This window comes from Equus asinus, chromosome 15 (genome assembly GCF_041296235.1).
Source record: "Equus asinus isolate D_3611 breed Donkey chromosome 15, EquAss-T2T_v2, whole genome shotgun sequence".
NCBI lineage: Eukaryota > Metazoa > Chordata > Mammalia > Perissodactyla > Equidae > Equus > Equus asinus.
Genome location: NC_091804.1, coordinates 19,108,836 through 19,130,166, shown reverse-complemented (window position 1 = coordinate 19,130,166; position 21,331 = coordinate 19,108,836). Strand labels below are relative to the sequence as shown.

The 21,331-nt window shown below is 53.1% G+C and overlaps 1 protein-coding gene across 6 annotated transcripts in view; it reads left to right on the top strand.

Moving 5' to 3' along the window:
* SMOX (spermine oxidase) overlaps positions 1-21,090 on the top strand; it is a 139,743-nt gene extending 118,653 nt beyond the window's left edge. For 2 of the 6 annotated variants that reach the window (XM_070485618.1, XM_070485617.1), the window contains 6 exons: positions 7,763-7,996; positions 11,710-11,936; positions 16,086-16,259; positions 16,827-17,181; positions 17,873-18,033; positions 20,623-21,090. In XM_070485618.1, the coding sequence (XP_070341719.1) occupies positions 7,789-7,996; positions 11,710-11,936; positions 16,086-16,259; positions 16,827-17,181; positions 17,873-18,033; positions 20,623-20,760 (1,263 nt within the window). In that variant the 5' untranslated portion in view covers positions 7,763-7,788 and the 3' untranslated portion in view covers positions 20,761-21,090. Of the gene's footprint in view, positions 1-7,762; positions 7,997-9,321; positions 9,578-11,709; positions 11,937-16,085; positions 16,260-16,421; positions 17,182-17,872; positions 18,034-20,074; positions 20,165-20,622 lie in introns of those variants that run through there. The other 4 variants (XM_070485615.1, XM_044747812.2, XM_044747811.2 and 1 more) reach the window with 3 other exon arrangements.
* The last annotated feature ends 241 nt before the right edge of the window (positions 21,091-21,331 follow it).

Genomic DNA, 21,331 nt, shown 5'->3' with positions numbered 1-21,331 from the left:
TGTGGGTGTGGGGGCAGCAGTGCAGTCCTAGGCTCTGCCCTGGCCCCCCTCCACTGCTGTTTCTCCCTCCAGCTGCACAGTCATCAAGGCTGCCAGCTGAGCTTTAGGCCCGTCAGAAAGACCCCAGCCTTTCTCAGGCTTCTTTCCATGCTTTCTTCCCCTTCTCCACCACCAGCTAGGCTGCTAGCCTGGAGCTGGGGCCTCTAGTCTCCAGGGTCTGTCCCAGCAGGCAGCAATAAGTCGGGGTCCTAGAACAATCCACCTGTGTCTATCCCATCTTGCAGAGCATCAAGGGAAGTAGAGGCCCGCCCAGAGAGTTCCAGGAATGCCTCCCCCGCCTGCCTACCAGTGCTGGTGTGGGCCCTGCTTTGTCCCCCATACACTAAGTCCAGGGCTGCCTCTCCCTGCAGTGCAACCTCCCTGCTTCTCTTCTGAAAAGGCTTACAAAGCCTTTTCAAGTTGGGCTTTTAGGGACTTTATGCATCTGGATTCAGGGAAGAGACGTGGGTAACAAAGACATGGTGCTCAGAGAGAAGTCTAGGTGCCGGGATGGAAGATGGAGCCCCCAGAGCCCCTTCCCCACGTTGGCCTGTGAGGTGGGAGGGCTCTGAGGAATGAGGGACCCTCACCTTTCCCCTTTTATGAGCTTGGGGTTGGCTAATGGCCGCCATCTCTGATACCTGCCCCTTACCCCCAAAACTGGGTACGATGGGCAGGCTGAGGCAGGGAGGGGGGTCAGTCGAACACAGCCTGCAGGGCAGTCTGATTGATGTCGGGGTTGTGGTCCAGTCTGAGATTGGGTGGGACCAAGGCTGAGGCTGAGATTGGAGCTCAGATGAAGATTGGGATTCTTCCACAAGTGAAATGGTCTGGGCACTGGCAGAGGTGGCTCCCACCTCCGTGCTAGTCTCTTTGGGGATCCTCCTCTCTCCCTCCTGATCTGAGGTGGCCCTGGCAGGTGGCCACACATTTACCTCTGCTATCATTTAATCTTCCCAGCAATCCTACCACGTAGCTCTGCTTATTTCCGTTTTACAGATGGGAAAGCTTGAAGACTAGAGGCAGTCGAGCATCAGATGGGGCTTAGATGAGAATGTCCAGGAGGCGGGGTGCAGATGCTGTGTCTTTGGGGTGAGTTCAGAGGTGTTGGCTAGATGGGGCCCAGAGAAGAGAAGACGCTGGTCTGGGACCGCCTGGCAAGGGAGAGACTGAGCTGGGCCTGACCCCAGGTCTCTGGGCCCCTCCCTCCCTTGTCTCCTGGGCTCACAGGCTGCCCTGCCCTGTCCCCACGCTTCCCCTCTCTTCCCCCCACCCTCTCACTGTGGCTGGCCGGACCTGGCCCGGCAATGTTGCCTCCTTCACTTCCTGGCTGGCTGGCCTGCGTGAGGGGGGCTGGCAAGGGTCTGGCTGGGAGGAGTTGGAGCCCAGCCCCTCCCTGGGGTTGAGGAGTGGGAGGAGCCTTCTGGGCAGACACAGAGCCCCTTTGTCTAGGCCGCTGTGCAAAGCAGCTGGTCTGGGATTTCTGGGCATTTTTTTACATTTGAAGAATAATTGCATTGTCTGGGGGGCCCGCGAGAATCCAAATCCCTCCCCGGACCTGCCAGGCAGTCCAGAGAGATTCCCCTGGACCCACCCCCCAGCTTCCCTCCCCTCTTGTTAGAAGCTTGAGGCAGAGAGGGGTCCCTCCAGGGAAACTGAGTTAGGGCTGTTGCCCTTGGACGCTAGGAGGAGAGACTTGTTAAGTGCCCAAGGTTGGTTGGAGAGGGCACAGGTGGCCCCCAGAGCCCTGGGCTTAGAGGAGGGGAGAAGCCTGCTTGTTGGAAGGGGTGGGCCCAATCTGGAGAGCTTCTGCTCGCAGAGTCTGGACCCTAAGGGGTGAGGTGAGGTGAGCCAGGTGGGCTGACTGCCTTGGCCATTCTCTTCTTCTCTGGGAAATGGGTCATTCATCCTGGGCTGACCTTGAAAGAAGGACAGGGAGGCAGACGCATTTGGGAGTAGCCTGTGTTCCGAGGGAGCCAAAGATGGGTAGACATTTTTTGTCTCTTGTGAGGGGCGACTTTGGAAGGGTGTGGGGCACATGGGAAGCTGGCCCTTCGTGGCATCGTTTTTGTGGTAGTGCCCACTGTTGCGGAGGAAGTGACCTGCTGTTTGCTGGGTGAGCTGAAGTGGACTCCCAATGCTGAGGAGGAAGGGGTGCCTGCACTGAGCTGGGCCACTGAGCCTCCATGCCATTCCCTACCGGGGCTCGGAGAGAGGGTCACCAGCCTAGCCTGGGACCTCAGCCCTGCTCAGCGATCGTGGGGCTGCAGCCTCTCCTGAATAACAGGCAACAGGAGTTCCTGGTCTGATTTGCCCATGCTTTGAGAGCAGGCAGGGGTGGCATGGTGGTGGTTGCAGAGCAGAAGCAGTGCCAGGAACTCGCATTTCCTAGGTGTCTTGTGCCTTCAGGAAACATCACTAGAGCAGGCCGGCTTTGCTGGTGGTTCAAAAACACAGCTGCACGACCACAGTGCTCTGTGCAGGGTGTGCATGTGAGAACCCAGACCCAGCTTCTGTGATGCCTGCAAGAGAGACGTGTCCACAGGCCTTCACGTGGGCTAGGCTGGGGATGCCCAAGACTTTGGTGAAGTTGGGGTTGTGTGTATGTTTGGGGGGGTGGGTGAATGAGATTTGAAGCTGGAAAGGTCAGCAGGGGTCCAGAGGGTCGAGGCTGACGTGCTGAGGCCTTTCCCATGCGGGAACGTAGCAGGTGCTCGTGAATTGCTGGATTTTATCCCTCGTTAATGAGAGGTCTGGCCAAGCTTGTCTTTAAGGGGTGGGACTTGTGCAGGCCCAGCAATTCTCTACGGGCATGGTTCAGATGGAGGAGGCAGACGGGCACCTGTGGAAGCTGAGGGTAGAGGCAACAGTGATTTGGGCTGTGGGGTTGACTTGGCTTGACCCCATAGGAAGGGCAGGTCCTCCACTAAGGATACCTTCAGCTTCCAGTCTTGGGAGTGATCGGTGCTCCAGCAGCTTTAAGCACTGTGGGGGAAGCACAAGGAAATGCGCGGTGCCCCCAGCTCAGTTCTGGGCATTTCTAGGAGGGGCTCAGCAGGGTTGTGACTGTCAGATGTTGGAGGCCAGGACTAAAACATGTCTCTGGTATATGGCAATTAGGAGGCACTTCTTAAGAGGGTAAAGGGGGACAAAATGAAACTGGTGAGGATGTTCAGAGAAGGTGGCTGGGGAAGTGGCAGTGGACACATGCTTGGCTGCTAGTGTCCATTCCCGTTGCGTGGCCTCCTAGTCTTCATCCATCCTTCTTTGGTGACCCTGCCATGGGACAGGGCTTGTCTTCTCTCTTTCCCACTCTCCTTGCCCTGCTGCCTTCTGTCAAGCTTGGCTCCTTGGGCAGGTTCAGTGAGGGCAGTATTGGCTCTGGGCAGCAGGGGGAGGTGGTGGCCTGAAGGCCAGAGCAGGGGGTGGGCAGGGGTGCTTCTTGAAAGAGGGTGGGACACTCATGCTGTGGCTGGCCTGATTTCTTGAAGCTACCAGGCTTGGCTGTCTGCAGCCATGGGGGCCCCTGGCTCCCACCCCCATTTTGCCATGGAAGCCGGATCGAGAAGGCAAGTGTCTGTTGCCCTGTGCCTCCCTCCTTCCCCTCCCCTCCTCCCTGCCTGGCTGAGCCAGCACTTTTCTTCTCTCCTTTATCTGCTCGAAAAGTACAGGGTGTTCTGTTTCTCCTATGCATACAGATCAAGGAGCGGATGTTATTTATTTATTTCTTTCTCGAAGGCGAGAGAAGGGCAGGCAGGCACCGAGGACCATTAAGGGTTTCTTCTTCCTCAATAAGGCATTTTCTCATAAAATTAAAAAAAAAAAAGTATTGGAAAGGAGAAGATGACACAAACCAGCAGAAAACAAATTGCTTCTCCCCTGCTCCTCACCGCCCTAGCTGGAGCTCACAGGGCGCTGGAAGGTCCAGCTCAGCATTTAGCTGAGGGCCCAGCACATAGTAGGTGTTCCCCTGGGTAGTTTTCTCTCTCCCTTTTGGTTTGGACCCCAGGGTGTGTTGGCTCCATGGGCCAATGCGGGGAGCCACAGGGCAGACTCCTCATCTCTCTGCCCTCTGTGGGCTGTGCAGGTGGCTTCTCTGGCTTCCTGGGAACCCCAGGGGTTGACAGGTCCATCTGGGACAAGGCCTATAAAGGGACATGACTGTGGGATTAGCCGTGAGGGTCAGGGGTGCAGGTGACCTACATGGCCCCTGCTTACCTGCTTCCGCCTGGCGCCCACATGTGATGTCTATTTGAGTTCAAGGTCTCTGAGATGTTGGGAACACAGTCCTTTCTGTGTTCATCTTCAAGGCTACCTGCTGGCCTGCGTTTCCCACAATCCCTTCCTAAACCCCATGCCAAAGACAGTCTGCTCATGATTCAGCTACAGAACTTTACAAATGATTTTCACATGAGGCTCTTGAAAATGCTGACAATCTTGTGATATCCACATGGGGCCTTTAACTGTCACAACAATGTAGTGAGGACAAGCCGGTCACTTCGATAGAAGGAAATGGAGGCTGGGAAGCCAGGCAGTTCAGGTAGCCGGCCGGGAAGGTGCTGCTGCCCCAGTGTTCTTCCCTATAGGGCTTCCCAAGGCAGCAGCTTATCCACACCCCGGGTTTTCAGAGGTGGTGCCCCACGGAGCCTGGGAGTTCTCTGATGAGACTTCAGGGGGAGCCGGACCCCGTTTCATCCCAGTCACACCCTGGGCCCCACGGGAGCTTTTCAAGAAGGCGTTCCACCAGGGAGCTTTGAGAACCACTGCAGCGATCCCACCCTTCCATTGTATAAGAGGTTGTTTTGGGGGGTGGCCTCGGGCTCGGGGTGGGGACGGAGGCCTGGAGACCAGCACGCAGGCAAGGGCTCCCCCAGTGCTTGGGAACTGGGGCGTGGGAGCAGGGCGGGGTGCCTGGCAGGTGGCGTCAGCAGCAGCTCGGAGCACCCCGTGTGTTTACAGACGTGACGCAGAGCAGGCTGGCTGCCGCGTCATATCGGGGACCCTTCCTCCCCGATGGCCGCAAAGGCAGCCTGTCCAGGCAGCCACACCCTCACCTCTAAATTTAGTCCACCGGAAGGCGAACCTGGGGGAGGGGAGGGAGGCAGAGGGGGAGCGGGGAGGGGAAAGGGGGAGGTGGGGCAAGGACTGGAGCCAGCCCTGAGCCCCGTGCTCGCGGGAGGCCGGGCAGAACACCGTGGGGTGCGGGGGTGGGGACAAAAGCAGCACAGAAGGAGGCGGGAGAGGAATGGGAAAGCCGCGACATGGCTTCTGGAAGGGGGTGGGAGCCAAGAGCAGGGAGCCCCTGCCCGTGAACGGAGACTCTGCCCGGGGTGGGCGGGGCGGTGCGGGGCGAGGGCTCCGGGCCTCGGGCGCCACCTTCTGGCCCTCTGGGGAACCGCTCCTGCGCGGAGTGGGCAGGCCTGGGTGCAGGAAGTTTGGGGGCAGGAGTTGGGGGACATTCCCGTCCTTGCCCAGGGGTGGCGTGGGCAGGTAGAGTGGGTGGGAGGGGGGAGGCATAGGAGCAGCATCACAGCCTGAGAGCATATTTAGAAAAAGACCAATTTGCTAAACTTAGGATAAAAAGATGTTGGAGGGTGCTGTGCAAGTAGGATGGAACTTCAGCCCTCAGACCTTGAGATGGGTGGAGAAGGAGGTCAGGGTGCCAGCTTTCATCGTTTTATGGGGCGCCAGGAAGAGATATCTGAGTGGTTATTGAGGTATGCAGACCTGCAGTGATGGCACGGATCCTAAATGCCCAACTCAGTGGATCCTTATATGTACATTGTGTAACCACCCTTCAGATCGACACATATTTCTTCCACCCCAGAAGGTTCCCTCCTGACCCTTTCCAGTCGTTCTCCCCCTCCCAATCTCTCTTCTGTCATCACAGATCGATTTTACCTCTTCGTGAACGTCACGTAAATGGAGTCATACAGGAGGTGCTCTCTTGCCTCTGGCTTCTTTTGCTCGATGTTAAATTGCTGAGTGTATCAGGAGTTCTTTTTATTGCTGAAAAATATTCCCTTTATGAATATGCTACACATAGCACAATATATTTCTCCATTCTCCTGTAGATGGACCTTTGGGTTGTTTCTGTTTTTTGGCTATTATAAATAAAGCTGCTATGAATATTCTTTAGCATGTCTATCTGATGGAATATGCCCTGTTTCTCTTGGGTGTTATTCTTAGGAGTGGGATTGCTGTGTTGTGGGAACAGTTTTGCTCAGCTTTATTAGGTATAGGCGACACCTTTTTTTGGTGAGGAAGATTGGCCCTGAACAAACAGCTGTGTCAATCTTCCTCTTTTTGCTTGAGGAAGATTGGCCCTGAGCTAACATCTGTTGCCAGTCCTCTTTTTGCTTGAGGAAGATTGTCACTGAGCTAACATCTGTGTCAGTCTTCTTCTACTTTGTATGTGGGTTGCCTGCCAAAGCGTGGCTTGATGAGTGGTGCAGGTCTGCACCCGGGATCTGAACCCAAGAACCCCAGGCCGCCACCGCGGAGCACGCGAACTTAACCATTATGCTACCAGGCCAACCTGGTGACAGCTTTTTATATGCCTCCTATCCACTGCCCAGCAGCCACCTTCCACCCACGTTTGCTCCCCTGTTGTTAGATCCTGGATACTATTAGAGTCTGCAACCTCTGCCACTGAAACCTCAGCAAGGGCATCTGGGATCTAAGTTGTTTGGGTCAGGGGAGGAACAGGGACAGGATCAGAACTGAGTGGCTCTCCGGGATGGCCCACAAACACCTTCAAACCCTCGTGGTCACTCTGGGAATAGAAGGGTAGCCTTTCCCAGCCCTGGGGCTGGATTCAGGGACCCTCTAGGCCTCACAGCCATCGGCTCCCTAGCCTGGCGTCTCTGAGCAAGCTGGCTTAGCGTAACTGTCAATTTGATGTCTGGCCTCTGGTGCCACGGGTCCTCATGGCCCACTGTTTCCTGGGCTCCTTGCTGCTTTGCGGTGACTAAGGGGCTGGGTGGACTGGGGAAAACAACCAGAGACCTACCCGGAATAGCAGAGGCTCATCCAATATAGGCCTCGTGGCACTTTCTGGGGGGGGGGGGGGGGGTGGAGGGCAGGACTGTGTCCTGCCCACCAAATTGCCACCTCATTGAGGCTGTGAAAGACTAACAGAAAGCCAGAGGAGAAGAGAAGGGGCAAGGGAGAGCCAGGCAAGGGAGGGAAAACAGAGGGTCCAGTGCTGTGTGTGCAAGTATCCTGGTTGTGAGAGCATCCTGAGGTCTGTGCAAGCATCCTGGGGTCAGTGTGAGCATCCCCAGGTTGGTGTGAGCTGAACCATAGCAGTCATGCTGGGCTGATTTGGTCCAGGGTGAGCAGTGCCAGGGTCAGCTTCTCCTGACTTTGGCCTTCTCGGTCATCATATTTCTGGCCGGCTCTTGTCTCGACCTTGGGGAAGAGGCCGTGCCTAGCAGGTTTGGGATGAGATTGATGGATTTAAGGGGCTCAGGGTGGGCTCCCAGCTTTCCTGCTTGCTGGTGGGGGCCGCCCAGCTTGCAGCCCTCCCTTTCTCTCTCCTTCCCTGTGTCTCTTCCTCCCTCCCTCCCCACATCTTTTGGATTTGGCGCTTGTCCAGGTCCTCAGGGAGGAGGGGGAGAGCTTGAGGCTTCCCCTCGAGGGCAGAGCCCTTGAGTGTCCCTTGGGGCAGGTGGAAAGGGAAGGCAGGGCAGGTGAGCTGTGACACCCCCACCCCCCGCAGGTTCCTAGGAGGCGAGTGCGGACGGTATGCAAAGTTGTGAATCCAGTGGCGACAGTGCGGATGACCCTCTCAGTCGTGGCCTACGGAGAAGGGGACAGCCTCGCGTGGTGGTGATTGGCGCCGGCTTGGCTGGCCTGGCTGCAGCCAAAGCGCTTCTGGAGCAGGGCTTCACGGATGTCACTGTGCTTGAGGCTTCCAGCCGCATCGGAGGCCGCGTGCAGAGCGTGAAACTCGGTGAGTGCCACCTTGGTGCAGCCACCTCCCAAGGTCACCTCTTGTCCCCCAGTGCCCTGGGCCTACCTGAAATCTCAGTATTTTAGCTTCTTCCCTGGGGTAAGTGATCCATCATGCATGCTGCCTAGGCATTTTCCAGAAGCTTTATTTGCCCTCTCAGCAGCCGTCTGAGGTGGCAGTGTGGGCCTCTGGCCTCCATTTTTGGGACGTGACCTAAGGTTCACAGTGTTTAAGAGGGAGGGGACACCGAGAACCAAACTCTCTTGGCAGTGAGTGGACCAGTTTCTATTTCACAAGAAGGGGAATCCTGTAAGCTTTTATTGGTCATTAACTTTTGAGTGTGAATTAGTAAATCATGACTGAGAGCTAGCCTGGCACAGCAGGAGCTCAGGGCTGCAAAGGTGGAAGGGGATTCTGGGCCTTCTTGTGGGTGGTGGGCAGGTCTTAGGATTGTCTGGGAAGTGAGTCTGTCTAGGTTGCAGAGTAATGAGGACTCTAGAGAAAGCAACCAGGTAAGACTGTTACCCCAGGGGTGGGCAGATTTTGCCAGGGGTCTTAGCCAGTGGGGAATTGCCAGAAATGCAGCTGGAGGTCAGGGCTTCCCAGCTAGGGGGTCTGACCAATGAGAGGTTGAGCAGGTAGGGACCAGGGGGACCATGCACGGTGGCCTGAGTCTGTGGGCTGCATTGACCCTCCGGAGGATTTTGTGTCTGTCTATTCCTACACGGGGCAGCAAGGCCAAGCAGCGTCTATGTATGCCCGCTTTTGCTGGATGTGGCAACTGGCTCAGAGAAGTAGGTGGTCTGGTTTAGACCAAGCAGAGGTTGAGGAGACATGGGGACTTTCTCTCTTCTTTCAGAGACTTTGATCACATTAGGAGTCTTCCCCGAGAACATTTCCTGGAAGGCGTACGTGAGGTTGTGTCTGTCTTCTGGCACACACAGGAGTTGTGTTGGCAGTGAGGATGAAGGCGCCATCCAAGACACTCATAAACCTGGGGACAGTCAGCAGGGAAGTCTTAGGACTCTTTGCTCTACACCTGATGGGGTGGCTGGGAGCCTTAGGGAAGGGGTGGCTCCATTCCTGGTTCTTGAGTCTTGTTAAAACATTCAGGGTCTGACACAGAAGCAGAAGACTTGGGGACAAATGGCCCGGTCTCAGTGGTAGCTGACAGCTGAGACCTGCCATGCAGTGAAATGATGGCACAGGACAACGAGGTGGGAGAAATGGGGCTGCGGGAGGCTGAGGGGGTACGCATCAGGCAGGAAGCCTTCCTGGGAGGAGGGAGCCGGGGCAGGGCTTCAGGTGAAGGTGGGAGTTGGGTAGATAGAAGAAAGAGGGGGCAATACGTGTGGAATGATCTATGTGAGGAAGACCAGGCCGACCCTGCCAGGAGAGGGGAGAGCATGTCTGGACAAGGGTGTATGTACCTGTGTTGTGTGTGCAGTGTGAGACGGTAGCTGTGACTCATGGTGGTGAGAGCAGGGATTGAGGACCAGAGGCTCCAAGGACACTGTGGAGTAGACATGGAGATGGTGTCTGATGCCCTTTGGATGCAGGGGTGTAGCAAGGATGACAGAGGTGAGGTGCACGTGGAAGACGGTGGGAAACATCCTCAGACTGGGGCCTGCTCTGGTCCGCCCTACCTCCTTGCAGAGCCTGGGGGATGGGGTTGGGGCACTGACCTTCCTGCTGACCTCAAGCTGCTCACCTCGTTCCTGCTTTTGCTGACTGTCTGGAGCCAGGAAGGGTGCCTCATGCCTGGACGTCACTGCTCAGTGATTATGACGTAGAGCTGCCCGGTGTGCCCTGGGAAGGTCTAGGACCCTCCCCTGGGTGCTGGCCCCCTTCTCCTATTGGGAACTCAGGTCAGGCACTTTGGGGAGCCCCAAGCCTGAGGCTCTAAAGGAGGATTAGGAATAAATGCCCCCAGGAACCCACTGGAGGCAGGGCACTGGATTTTCAGCTTTTCGTGCCCTCCAGGCTGCCAACTTTTCCTGAACAAAGAGCGCTACACATTCCTGCCTCTTTTTCCAGAGACACCAGGAAATTCTGTCTCACTGGCTGTGGCGTGAGGTTGATTGTGTTTGCTCTTGCTCTGTGTTTGGCACATACATGCATACAGGGCTATTTTTAGTAACTGGTGGTTTAATTAGAAGCAGCCCAGGAAAAAGAAGGCACAAAAAAGAGAAATACTCAGTTCCTGGGGTTAGGGGGATTGTTGCAGTGTATACATCTTGTGGTGTATCAGATAGCTATTGCTGCCTAACGAACCGCCCCAAAAAGTCATGGCTTGAAACAACACCATTTTATTTGCTTATATTCTGTGGGTCAGAAATTTGGGCAAGCCTCAGCTAGGCGGTTCTTTCGCTAGTCTTGCCTAGGATCCCCCACATAGCTACAGTCATCTGGCGGCTTGACTGGGGCTGGTTTGTCTAAGATAGCCTCACCCCTGTGTCTGTGGTTGGAACTGGCTTTTTGGCTGGGCCCTGTGTCTCCAGCAGGATAAGCCTAGGTTTCTCTCCGTGGTGATCACATTCTAAGAGGGTGAGAGTGGAAGCCATGAGGTCTCTTGAGGCCTAGGTCTGAATGTCTGAAGCCACAAATGTCACTTTCAATGCGTTCTTTTAATCTAAGCAAGTCACATGCCCAGCCCAGATTCAAAGGGTGGGGAGATAGATTCCACCTCTTGATGGGAGTGGCAAAGTCACGTTGCAAAGGGCCGCGTGTAAGGATAGTAGAAATTATTGTGACCATCTTGGCAAAAAACTGACCACACGTGATATCTTGAATCAGGCCACCCAAAACAAAACAAAACACCAAAAAACGTTCCTCTCTATTCTCCTTTCATTATTTCAACTTCCCTGGGAGCTAGGCAGGGAAGGAGACAAATGCATCAGAGTCCCTGCAGCATCAGAAGAGGAAACTGAGGCCCAGGCGAGAGGCAACTTGCTGCAGAGCATCTTGGCTGTGGACAAGGTGGTAGAAGCAGCCCCCAGCCCTGCCCCGGAGTTGCCCCCTGCCCCTGTCGGCCTCTCAGGATTCTGCCGCCTGTGCTGTGGGATGAGAGAGCTTAGTTTTCTCCGGAAGTCTGTTTTAGACTGCCTTGGGGAAGAGTCTTCCAGACTGGGATGTTGGCCCTCTTTCCTCTGCCCCAGACTGAGTTGGGAGGTGGCCACTTTCTGTCTGGGAGAAGGGCTTAGACTCTGGGCCACCGGGATGTTGAGGTGTTAGAATAAGGTCAGATGGGGACCTTGGGTCTGGAGGGCAGGGTCACTTCCTGGGTCTCCTCACAGGTGACCTCACTCCCCTTGCTGGGACCACTGTACCCTCAGGCGCCACAGAATTTCTTCTGAGGGGGAGGCGCCCATGAGGTGGGAGGGTCTGGTGTCTGGTGTTAGCTTAGAAAAAGGTGGGGTGGAAAAAGAGAACCTTCTGACTAATCCAGTGCGGTGATGCTGTGGCAAATCACAGAGTCGTTCAGGGGGGGAGTTATCTCAGCCATAAAGTGGAACCCATTTTGTGCCACATGTGTTTCCACGGGGAACTTTTCACTGAAGACTTTGGTTGGTTGCCAGAGGGGGATCTAATCCCTTTTCTGCTCTGTTGTGGGAGGTGGAAGGATCCTCTTGGAGGAAGGAGAGTGAGGCAGTGTTCTGGCCCCCTTTGAAGAAGTCCCTGCCCCTCTAAGGGCCTCTTATTGTCACCGTCAGGACACGCCACTTTTGAACTGGGAGCCACCTGGATCCATGGCTCCCATGGGAATCCCATCTATCATCTAGCAGAAGCCAACGGCCTCTTGGAAGAGACAACTGATGGGGAGCGCAGCGTGGGCCGCATCAGCCGCTACTCCAAGAATGGCGTGGCCTGCTACCTTACCAACCGTGGCCGCAGGATCCCCAAGGACGTGGTTGAGGAATTCAGCGATTTATACAACGAGGTGAGGCGTTAGCAGGGCAGCTGGGCACAAGGGTGTGGGGGCAGGGAGTGCCCTGGCAGTGTCGGGGGAGTTGGGCGACCTGCTGGGGATGTCTACGATCTCGGTCATGTCTTTGCACACTCTCTGGGCCTACATTTGGAAAATCAGGGCAATTTGGGGATAGAATGAAGATGATGAGTGAGAAGTACTAGGTAAGAGATTATTGATACACATGATTACATCTTTCTCCAGAAAGGCCTTGAACATCTTTTATTAGATTTATTACTAGGCTATTAGTACTATTTATTTATTTAGTACTATTTATTACTTAGTTGGTGATTGTTGTTGTTATTGCTTTTGAATACTTTTGTAAATGGTAATTTAAAAGAACTTTATTTTCTAATTTTCCCCAGTATATAGAACTATAACTAATTTTTATATATTGATTTTAGCTGCCTTGCTAAATTATTTTAATTCTAATACTATATCTATTAATATATTAATTTATATTCTAATAATATTTTGGAATTTTATGTATGTAATCCTATAAAAAATTAGAATTTTATTTTTTCCTTTCTAATCTTTAGACCAGCAGTGTCCAACGGAACTTTTCACAATGATAGAGCTGTTTTCAGCCCTGCACTGTCCAGTATGGTAGTCACTAGCCACATGTGGCTCTTGACCTCTTGAAATGTAGCTCATAAAACTGAGGAACTAAATATTTAATTTAATTTTAAATTGCTACAGGTGTCTAGTGGCTACTGTATTGGACAGCACAGCCTAAGACTGTTTATTTATTTTTCTTGCCTTGTTGCACTGGCTAATATCTCCAGTACAGTGTTGGATAGAAGTGGCAATGGGACACATCCTTCCTTGTCTTATTCAGATTTTTTAAAAATGTTAATATTTTTGGTATCTTTCATTGGTTCTGTGAACTGCACTGAACAAGCAAGGTAATATGTAGGTCCTGCCTTCTGACAGCTCGTCCTTTATAGTATAAGGATCTTGCACTCCAGGTCAGTAAATTGGTCAACAAGCATCTATTGTGGGGCTGGTCTGGTGGTGCAGCGGTTAAGTGCGCACATTCCGCTTCTTTGCAGCCCGGGGTTCACCGGTTTGGATCCCGGGTGCGGACATGGCACTGCTTGGCAAGCCATGCTGTGGTAGGCATCCCACATATAAAGTAGAGGAAGATGGGCACGGATGTTAGCTCAGGGCCAGGCTTCCTCAGCAAAAAAGAGGAGGACTGGCAGTAGTTAGTTCAGAGCTAATCTTCCTCAAAAAAAAAAAAAAAGCATCTATTGTACACTTTCTATGTCTCTTGAGCATGGGAAAGGAGAAATGACCCTTGCTTTGGGGTAGTCCATGCTCAATATGGAGGGCAGTCACACTCAGTGTCTTATGTGTGTACACTCACAAAATATGTTGTGTGCAGTCCCATGGTATTGTGTGTTCGCACTCATGTGCAAAGAGACTGAATTTTTAATGAGAAGATAAGGACTAGTATTCTTCAAAGTAGAGCTTCCTGGTCTACTGGGAACCAGTCATACCCTGATCCCAGGTTATTGTGAGTGCTTTAAGCATGGATGCCTCTTGAGAGTGTCTTTCAGGGTCCATGACTTACTTGTTCTTTTAAATGTCCTTAAAAGTAGATTGTTATCAACTTGTGCTCATGGGTTTGATTTTTGAAAGCCAAGAGTGTGAGTCATGGAAAGTAGGATGGATAGAGGTGGGTTATCACTCTGGGTGATACTTTGGGTCAGGAGGAGGAGGTGTTAACCATGCGGTCAAGAGATAGATTTGCAGTACTGAAGGCCATTCTGAGAGGTGTGCTCTAAGCATGTGAAGCCCTGCCTGGGGGTGGCGTCAAAAATATGCAGCCTCCCTCCAAAGGTGATGATTTTGCAGGGCTACTCATTTGAATGTGTTATATTTGTTAACAAATAAATGAGTTTGTGCAGTTGTATCATGGAGCTTAATCTCTGGAGCAAGACTGCCTTGATTTAAGTACTAGTTCTACCATTTATTAGCTGTATAATTTGAGCAAGTTATTGAGCCTCTCTGAGCTGTACTTTCCTGACCTGTAAAGTGAACATAGTTATACGTACTTCATAATGTCATGAGGATTAAATGAGATCCTGATGAAAAGTGCTTAATGAGAATTGAGGTGAGTAGTATTAGACATTACAGGTCTGTCTCTTTTCCCTTGGTCACACTGGGAAGGTGTCATTTAACCCAGGACAGGAGACTGTACCCATGTGACAAACCCACGTTCAGTTAAGGCTGTCCTAGTTGGTGGTTGACACAAAGAATCGCTTAGATGGACTAAATTTGTTACTCCTCAGCTGGGCATTTTGGCCTTTAGTCAACATGGGCTGAGGACTGGGTACCACGCTGCTTATCACCAAAGGAAACAACCCAGGGAGGAGGAGGGGAGTTGAAAGGCTGATTCTTTGGCAGTGGTCCTGCGTGAGGAATTTGCTGAGGACTCCAGTTAAGGCCAAACGCCTAGCATCTTGTGACTGTAGGGAGGAAAATGAACAGTTTAACTCATTCTCTTCTTTATATTTTCTGTCTCATGTGGAGGCCTTGCCCTTGAGTGGAATGTTGGTGGGTGGGAACCCACCCTGGACTCCCCAGCTGGGGTGCCAGCTACTCTGTAGCTACAGGGCCTATACCTGGGCTGAGTGACAGGGCGGATATCACTCCCATGAATGTGTGCTGACCAAATTCAAACTCAATTTACGAAGGGAAACACACCACTAATCAGCACCAGCCCCAGATGTTTGTCCTAGGAGCCCACATTTGCCGGTGTCCTGGGCAGGAGAGTGGGCGGGTGATCATGCTCACAGCCCTTCAGTGACGCCAGGGCCTTGGACAAAGTCCAGAGTCCTTGACATGACTCTTAGTTGTTCATGCCCCAGCCCCTGCCTGCCTTTCCCATCATCTCTTGCAACTTTTTCTCTCCTCGCTGTCCCCTTCAGCGAGACTGAGCCCTTTGAACGCATCTTATATCCTCTCCCTCATCTTTAAAGATGCTGTTCTTGCTGCCTGAAATACTTTTCTTCTCCATCCCACTGCCACCCTGACTACCTCCTGACTGTTCGAGGTTGTCCAGGTTAATCTTACAACCCCTGGGTTCTTTCACGTCACAGTACATCATGTAGATACAGCTGAGTGATGGAAAGCCTCCCCAGCAGGGGCTCGGTGCTGTGTCTGTGTTGCTCACCATTACAACCTGTGTCTGGACAGAGCCCCGTAAATGTTTGTAGAGTGAATGCTGGGGCTCAGGCCTTGTCCTTTGGCACCCCATGCCTGACCCAGCACTGCTCACCTGGGAGCTATGTACCAGGCAGGCAGCGGAGGCGGTAGAACCCTGCTCCAAGGGACCGTTCATCGCTTTCTGTTGATGAGGTGAGGGTTGGAGTTCTTGCCAAAATATGCCCGTGAAGTGTATTTTCATTCCATTTCCGTTCCACACTGGGGCCTCCCTCCCCTCTGCATGCCCTGCCCAACAGGGCCATCTTCCTTAAATGCAGCTGAGTCCTGCAGTAAAGAGGGCACGTTGTGAGGACCTGAGCAGGGCTAGGGAGGGTCTCCTGGGAGATCAGATTTCAGGGCCCCTTCTGCTCTCTCTCCCCCCAAATACTGGCTAGGCCCCGGCTCCAGAGTGCCCTCCTGGGAGAAGGCGGAGCAGACATGCTTTGGCAGGGGTGGCAGGAAAAGGGTTCATGTTTTTGGTTCTTAGAAAAAGGAAACATGCACAGACCTGGGTTCTCCAGCGGGTGGTGCACTCAGCTGTGTAGAGCCTCCGGGGGCAGGGGTGGGGGGTGGTTCCTTTCCCGCAGACTGTACAGGCACCAGAGGTTTCACTTTGTTCTAAGCAGGGGCCCAGCACGAGAGCCTCCAGGCCATCCTACCTCCCTCACACACTCAGAGGGTGGTGTCTGGAGGCAAGGAAGCTGGCTGCCCAGGGCAGCTTGCTACACTCGAACCATGACTCAGTGGGTGCAGCCTCAGCATTGCATTGATTCACCAAGGGAGAGGCGCTGTGGGCTCAGCACATCTGGGAACACCTGGGAGGTGGCAATTTTTGAGTTGGGGCCCTTTGGTCTGAGATGGAGGTGGGATGAGGGGCTGTGTTTTCAGTCTCCTGGGTCTCTCTGGCAGGTCTATAACTTGACCCAGGAGTTCTTCCGGCATGGTAAACCAGTGAATGCTGAGAGTCAGAACAGCGTGGGGGTGTTCACCCGGGAGGAGGTGCGCAACCGCATCAGGGATGACCCTGACGACCCGGAGGCCACCAAGCGCCTGAAGCTCGCCATGATCCAGCAGTACCTGAAGGTATCTTTGCTGTCTTGGAGCTTTGTTAAGTACAGGTGACAGAGTGAGGAAGACTGATTCTGGGGAATCTGGGTCCAAGGAGGGCGGTGCTGCTCTGAGGTCCTGCCCCAACTCTAGCTCAGCCCTGGTGGTCATCTGGCTCCTCTCTGGCTCTTCCTACAGGTGGAGAGCTGTGAGAGTAGCTCGCACAGCATAGACGAGGTGTCCCTGAGTGCCTTTGGGGAATGGACCGAGATCCCCGGCGCCCACCACATCATCCCCTCAGGCTTCATGCGGGTTGTGGAGCTGCTGGCTGAGGGCATCCCTGCCCACGTCATCCAGCTGGGGAAACCCGTCCGTTGTGTGCACTGGGACCAGGCCTCGGCCCGGCCCCGGGGCCCTGAGATTGAGCCCCGGGGTGAGGGTGACCACAATCACGATACTGGGGAGGGCAGCCAGGGTGGAGAGGAACCCCGGGGGAGCGGGCGGGAGGAGGATGAGCAGTGGCCGGTGGTGGTGGAGTGTGAGGACTGCGAGGTGATCCCGGCGGACCACGTGATTGTGACGGTGTCGCTGGGCGTGCTCAAGAGGCAGCACGCCAGCTTCTTCCGGCCAGGCCTGCCCGCGGAGAAGGTGGCTGCCATCCACCGCCTGGGCATTGGCACCACCGACAAGATCTTTCTGGAATTTGAGGAGCCTTTCTGGGGCCCTGAATGCAACAGCTTACAGTTTGTGTGGGAGGACGAGGCGGAGAGCCGCACCCTCACCTACCCGCCTGAGCTCTGGTACCGCAAGATCTGTGGCTTCGATGTCCTCTACCCGCCCGAGCGCTATGGCCACGTGCTGAGCGGCTGGATCTGTGGGGAGGAGGCCCTCGTCATGGAGAAGTGTGACGACGAGGCAGTGGCTGAGATCTGCACGGAGATGCTGCGGCAGTTCACAGGTGCGTCCCTGTGCTGCCACTGCCTGCTTCCACTGGCCTCTCTCTGTTGGCCATCCTCTGCTAGACCCTCTGAACCCCCTGAACGGTATGGTAGCTCTCCCCTCCCCAGACTGTGAACCGAGGTGGCCCGCCCACTGGGAGAGCTGCTGCCGGGCACCATGTCCCAGCTTCGGGTACCTCAACTGCAAGCTGTCCTCCGTTTGGAACTTAAAACACTCAAAACCATAGGTGCTGCGTTTCTTCTCTTTAAGAGCTGAATGGTAAAAATCTTGGGTATCCCCAGGAAACCTCAGATTGCCCCTTTCCTACTCATGCTGTCTTGCTAAGAGATGGATTTGTGTTTTACCATCTGATTCTTCAGTTGAACATCTTTCCTCCACTGTCCCAGAAGAGCCTCGTGAGAATCCTGACGTGGGAAGGGGAAACATGATGCTCTGGAATGTTTTTTTGGATAGGGAAATTAAGGCTCAGAGACATGAGCTGTTTTGCTGGGAGTCACCAGGAGGCGTTGAGGGGTGCCCAGCTTGAACCACAGCCTCCCTCTCCATCCTCCACCCTCCACCCTCCATGCCTACCTGTAGCAGCCTGGTCCTCTTGCAGCCCCGGAGGTGGAGTGGGAGACACAGGGGTGTCTCCTGTGTGTGGCCCTTTCTTATCCTCCCTGCTCTTGGCTCTTCTGACTCTCTTACAGGGAACCCCAACATTCCAAAACCTCGGCGAATCCTGCGCTCAGCCTGGGGCAGCGACCCCTACTTCCGTGGCTCCTATTCGTACACACAGGTGGGCTCGAGTGGGGCAGACGTGGAGAAGCTGGCCAAGCCCCTGCCGTACACGGAGAGTTCCAAGACAGCGGTAAGTGTGGGTATGCTGGTGCGTGAGGCATGTGCTGGGTGAGGAGGCGTGTGTGTGGCTATTCCTGATGTGTGTTTGGTCCAGGGGGAGGGGGGGAGGGTTTGTTCACTGAGGGGTGCCAAGGTGAGTCAGGGATGGAGTAGCTCCTATAATGAAAGAGGAAACAAGGAAATGTGCACTTAACATCTGGAAGAAAAGATGAAATCAAAGTGAGATGTTAACTGCTTTCTTGAGGTTATAAAAATGGAGTTATTTAATGCTATGCTGTCCGATAGGTAGCTATTAGCCACATTAAATTAAGTTAGTTAATTAAAATTTAAATGAATACATTGAAAATTTAGTTCCTTAGTTGCACTAGCCACATTTCAAGTTCAGTAGCCATATGTGACTAGTGGCACCTTATTAAATTGCATAGCTATAGAACATTTCTATCATTGTAGAAAGTTTTATTGGACAGCACCAATTCAATGGAAGTAAGTTTCCCCAACATGGTTTAGAAAATAAAATTAAGAATAATGACCATCCCCAAAATTGTATCAACTATGCATTCAGAGAGGAAATAATAAATCTGAGAGAAATAACTATATTGTCATGCACTGCGTAATGGCATTTTGGCCAACGATGTATATGGTGGTGGTCCCAAGGTTAGTACCATAGAGCCTCGGTGTGTAGTGGTCTATACCATCCAGGTTTCTGTAAATACGCTCTATCATGTTCGCACAACGATGAAATCGCCCAATGGCACATTTCTCAGAATGTCTTCCCGTCGTTAAGCGACACATGACTGTATATATTTCTACACCTATAAAATGGATTTTGAGTTTTCCCCACCAAGTGTACACATACAGTAAACAGAATTATAGTTAAAGCAATTCTGTGACATAATTGGTGAAGAGATTTCGGCTAACGTGGGTTGTGCCTACCCCAGCCGTACTCAGGGGGAGAGAGGAAAAGGCCCTCACTCCTGCCACAACCATCCCCCTAAAAGCGAACTTTCTCATGTCACCTCCATCACTTAGGACTAGTGCATGTAACAAAAAGCAAAACAAAACAAAAAGAACTGACTTAAGACAGAAGTCTGCTTCTATCACATAAAAGGAAATCAGAGGTAGGTGTCAGGACCCAGTATTGCTAGCACCTGGCTTCCACCTTCAAGGCCACCTTGTGGTCCAAGAAGGCTGAAAGGCCTGCTGCTCTCACATCTGCATTTCAGGCTGGAAGGAGGGGGACAGGCAGACGGGCAAAAGAGGGGAACCCCTGGGGCTGAATCAGTGTCTCTAAGCAACCATGCACTTGAAGCTGATTGGCCAGAACTTAGTCACATGACTACACCAGCTGCTGGAGAGGCTGGGACACGTCATCTTTATTCTGGATGGCAGTGGACCCAGTTAAAAATCAGGGCTTTGTTACTGAGGAGAAAGAGGAGAAGGGATGTGGAAGTAGGCAGCTTGCCCTCTGCCACAGGACGTGCCCCTCTTTCAGCTTAACCACCTCTGCAGGCTCCTTGTTAGAGGGTTACAGCCTCACTGCTCAAAGTGGGTGGTCTGTGGACCAACAACCCAGCATCATGTGTGAGCGTGTTGGAAATGTAGACTCAGCCCACCCCAGACCTGCCGAATAAAAACTGCCTTCTACCAGGGTCTCAGCTGGTGCCTTTGCACATTCAGGTTGAGAGGCACTGGTATAAAGTCTAGACTCAAGCTTGGAATGTGTGCACTTGTACTTTGCCTGGACTCCACCTAGATAGCCTGCTTTCTGGAGGTTGAGCTGTGGCTGTTCCAAAATTCTCAGTGTCCCCTAGACAAGGCCTGCTTTAGTGTTTTTCACCCCCACTTTTCCTTCTTCCCAAAACGTCCTTTGCCGGTTTATTTACCCAGCATCTTTTGAGAAGCTGCCCAAAGGTCCTGTCCTCTGGGAAGCTTTGTGCGACCCCCTGACAGTGGGCCTCTTTTCTGGGCTCTCAGCACCTTGCCTAAACACCCATTACATCATGTTTGACACCGTTTAGTAATCGGGTTTCGTGTCTGGCTTCCCCACCCAGCAAGGAATCTCCTCAAAGCAGCAGCCCGGTCACCTTTTATCTTCCAAGTGCCCAGAACAGTCCTTGGACCCTATTAGGGGCTCCATAAAGGTTTGTTAAATTACCACCTAACTTTATTGAGTGCTTATGTTCTTCCAGGTTCTAAGTGCTTTAGATACATTATTTCACTTAATCCTTATGACCACCCTCAGAAGGAGGTGGTATAAACTCATTTTGCAGATAAGGAAATCAAGGCCAAGGGAGGTTAAACCTTTTTAGTGAACCTGAGTTCACTAGTAAGAGGCACAGTGAGCCTCTCAGACTGCATAGCCAGGACTCCTAAAAACCTCACAACAGAAAGAACTGAGGCCTACATGTTTGGGGAAGAAGCAGGGGAAAGTGGTCAGGTGGGATGGGCAACTCCTCATCCTCTGGAGAAGCAGCAATACCTGCATCTCAGATGTCTGCTCATTCCTCTCTTATAGTATGGATGGGAGGTTCTGGGAAAGACAGGCAGCTTCTTGGTCTTTCTTGCCCCTCCACCCACACTTCCCTGTCCCCCTACCCAGCCCATGCAGGTGCTGTTCTCAGGTGAGGCCACCCACCGCAAATACTACTCCACCACCCATGGTGCTCTGCTCTCTGGCCAGCGTGAGGCTGCCCGTCTCATCGAGATGTACCGAGACCTCTTCCAGCAGGGGACCTGAGGGCCTTCTCACTGCCAAGAGTGTTCCTTAAAGAACCACTAACTCGTGACTGCCAGCCCTGCCCCTTGCTGCTGTGTGTTCCTAATTTCCTAATCCTCTGTAGAGTGGACTTGTATCTTTTGTAGGCATAGACACCCTAACTGGCTTCAGACCTGGCCCTGTAGCTTTTCCTTTTCTCCATGCCGGGTGGTGACCAGGGTGGGGCCCGTTGATTTACCTCTGTGATCTGACCTCTGACCTCCCTGTCCCGCCCCTCCCCCCTTGTTATTGTAAGTGCCTTCAATACTTTGCATTTTGGGATAATAAAAGAGGCTTGCCCTTCCCAAGTTCCTCAGCTCCTCTCTTCCATTTTCCTCAGCCTCTTGTGTGTGTGTGTGTGTTTTTTTAATCGTACCTCCTTTGAGTAGGGGGATGGTGGGGGGAGCTGTAGCCTGGCTGTGACCTCAGAAGAGCAGGTGCCTACCTTTACTGGAAGGGGGATCCCCTCACCCCAATCTGTTTGTGGTTGTTTGCCTTCCTGCTGGCAAGGCCCCTTGGGGATAAGGGCCCCTTACTGCCCAACCCCAGCTCC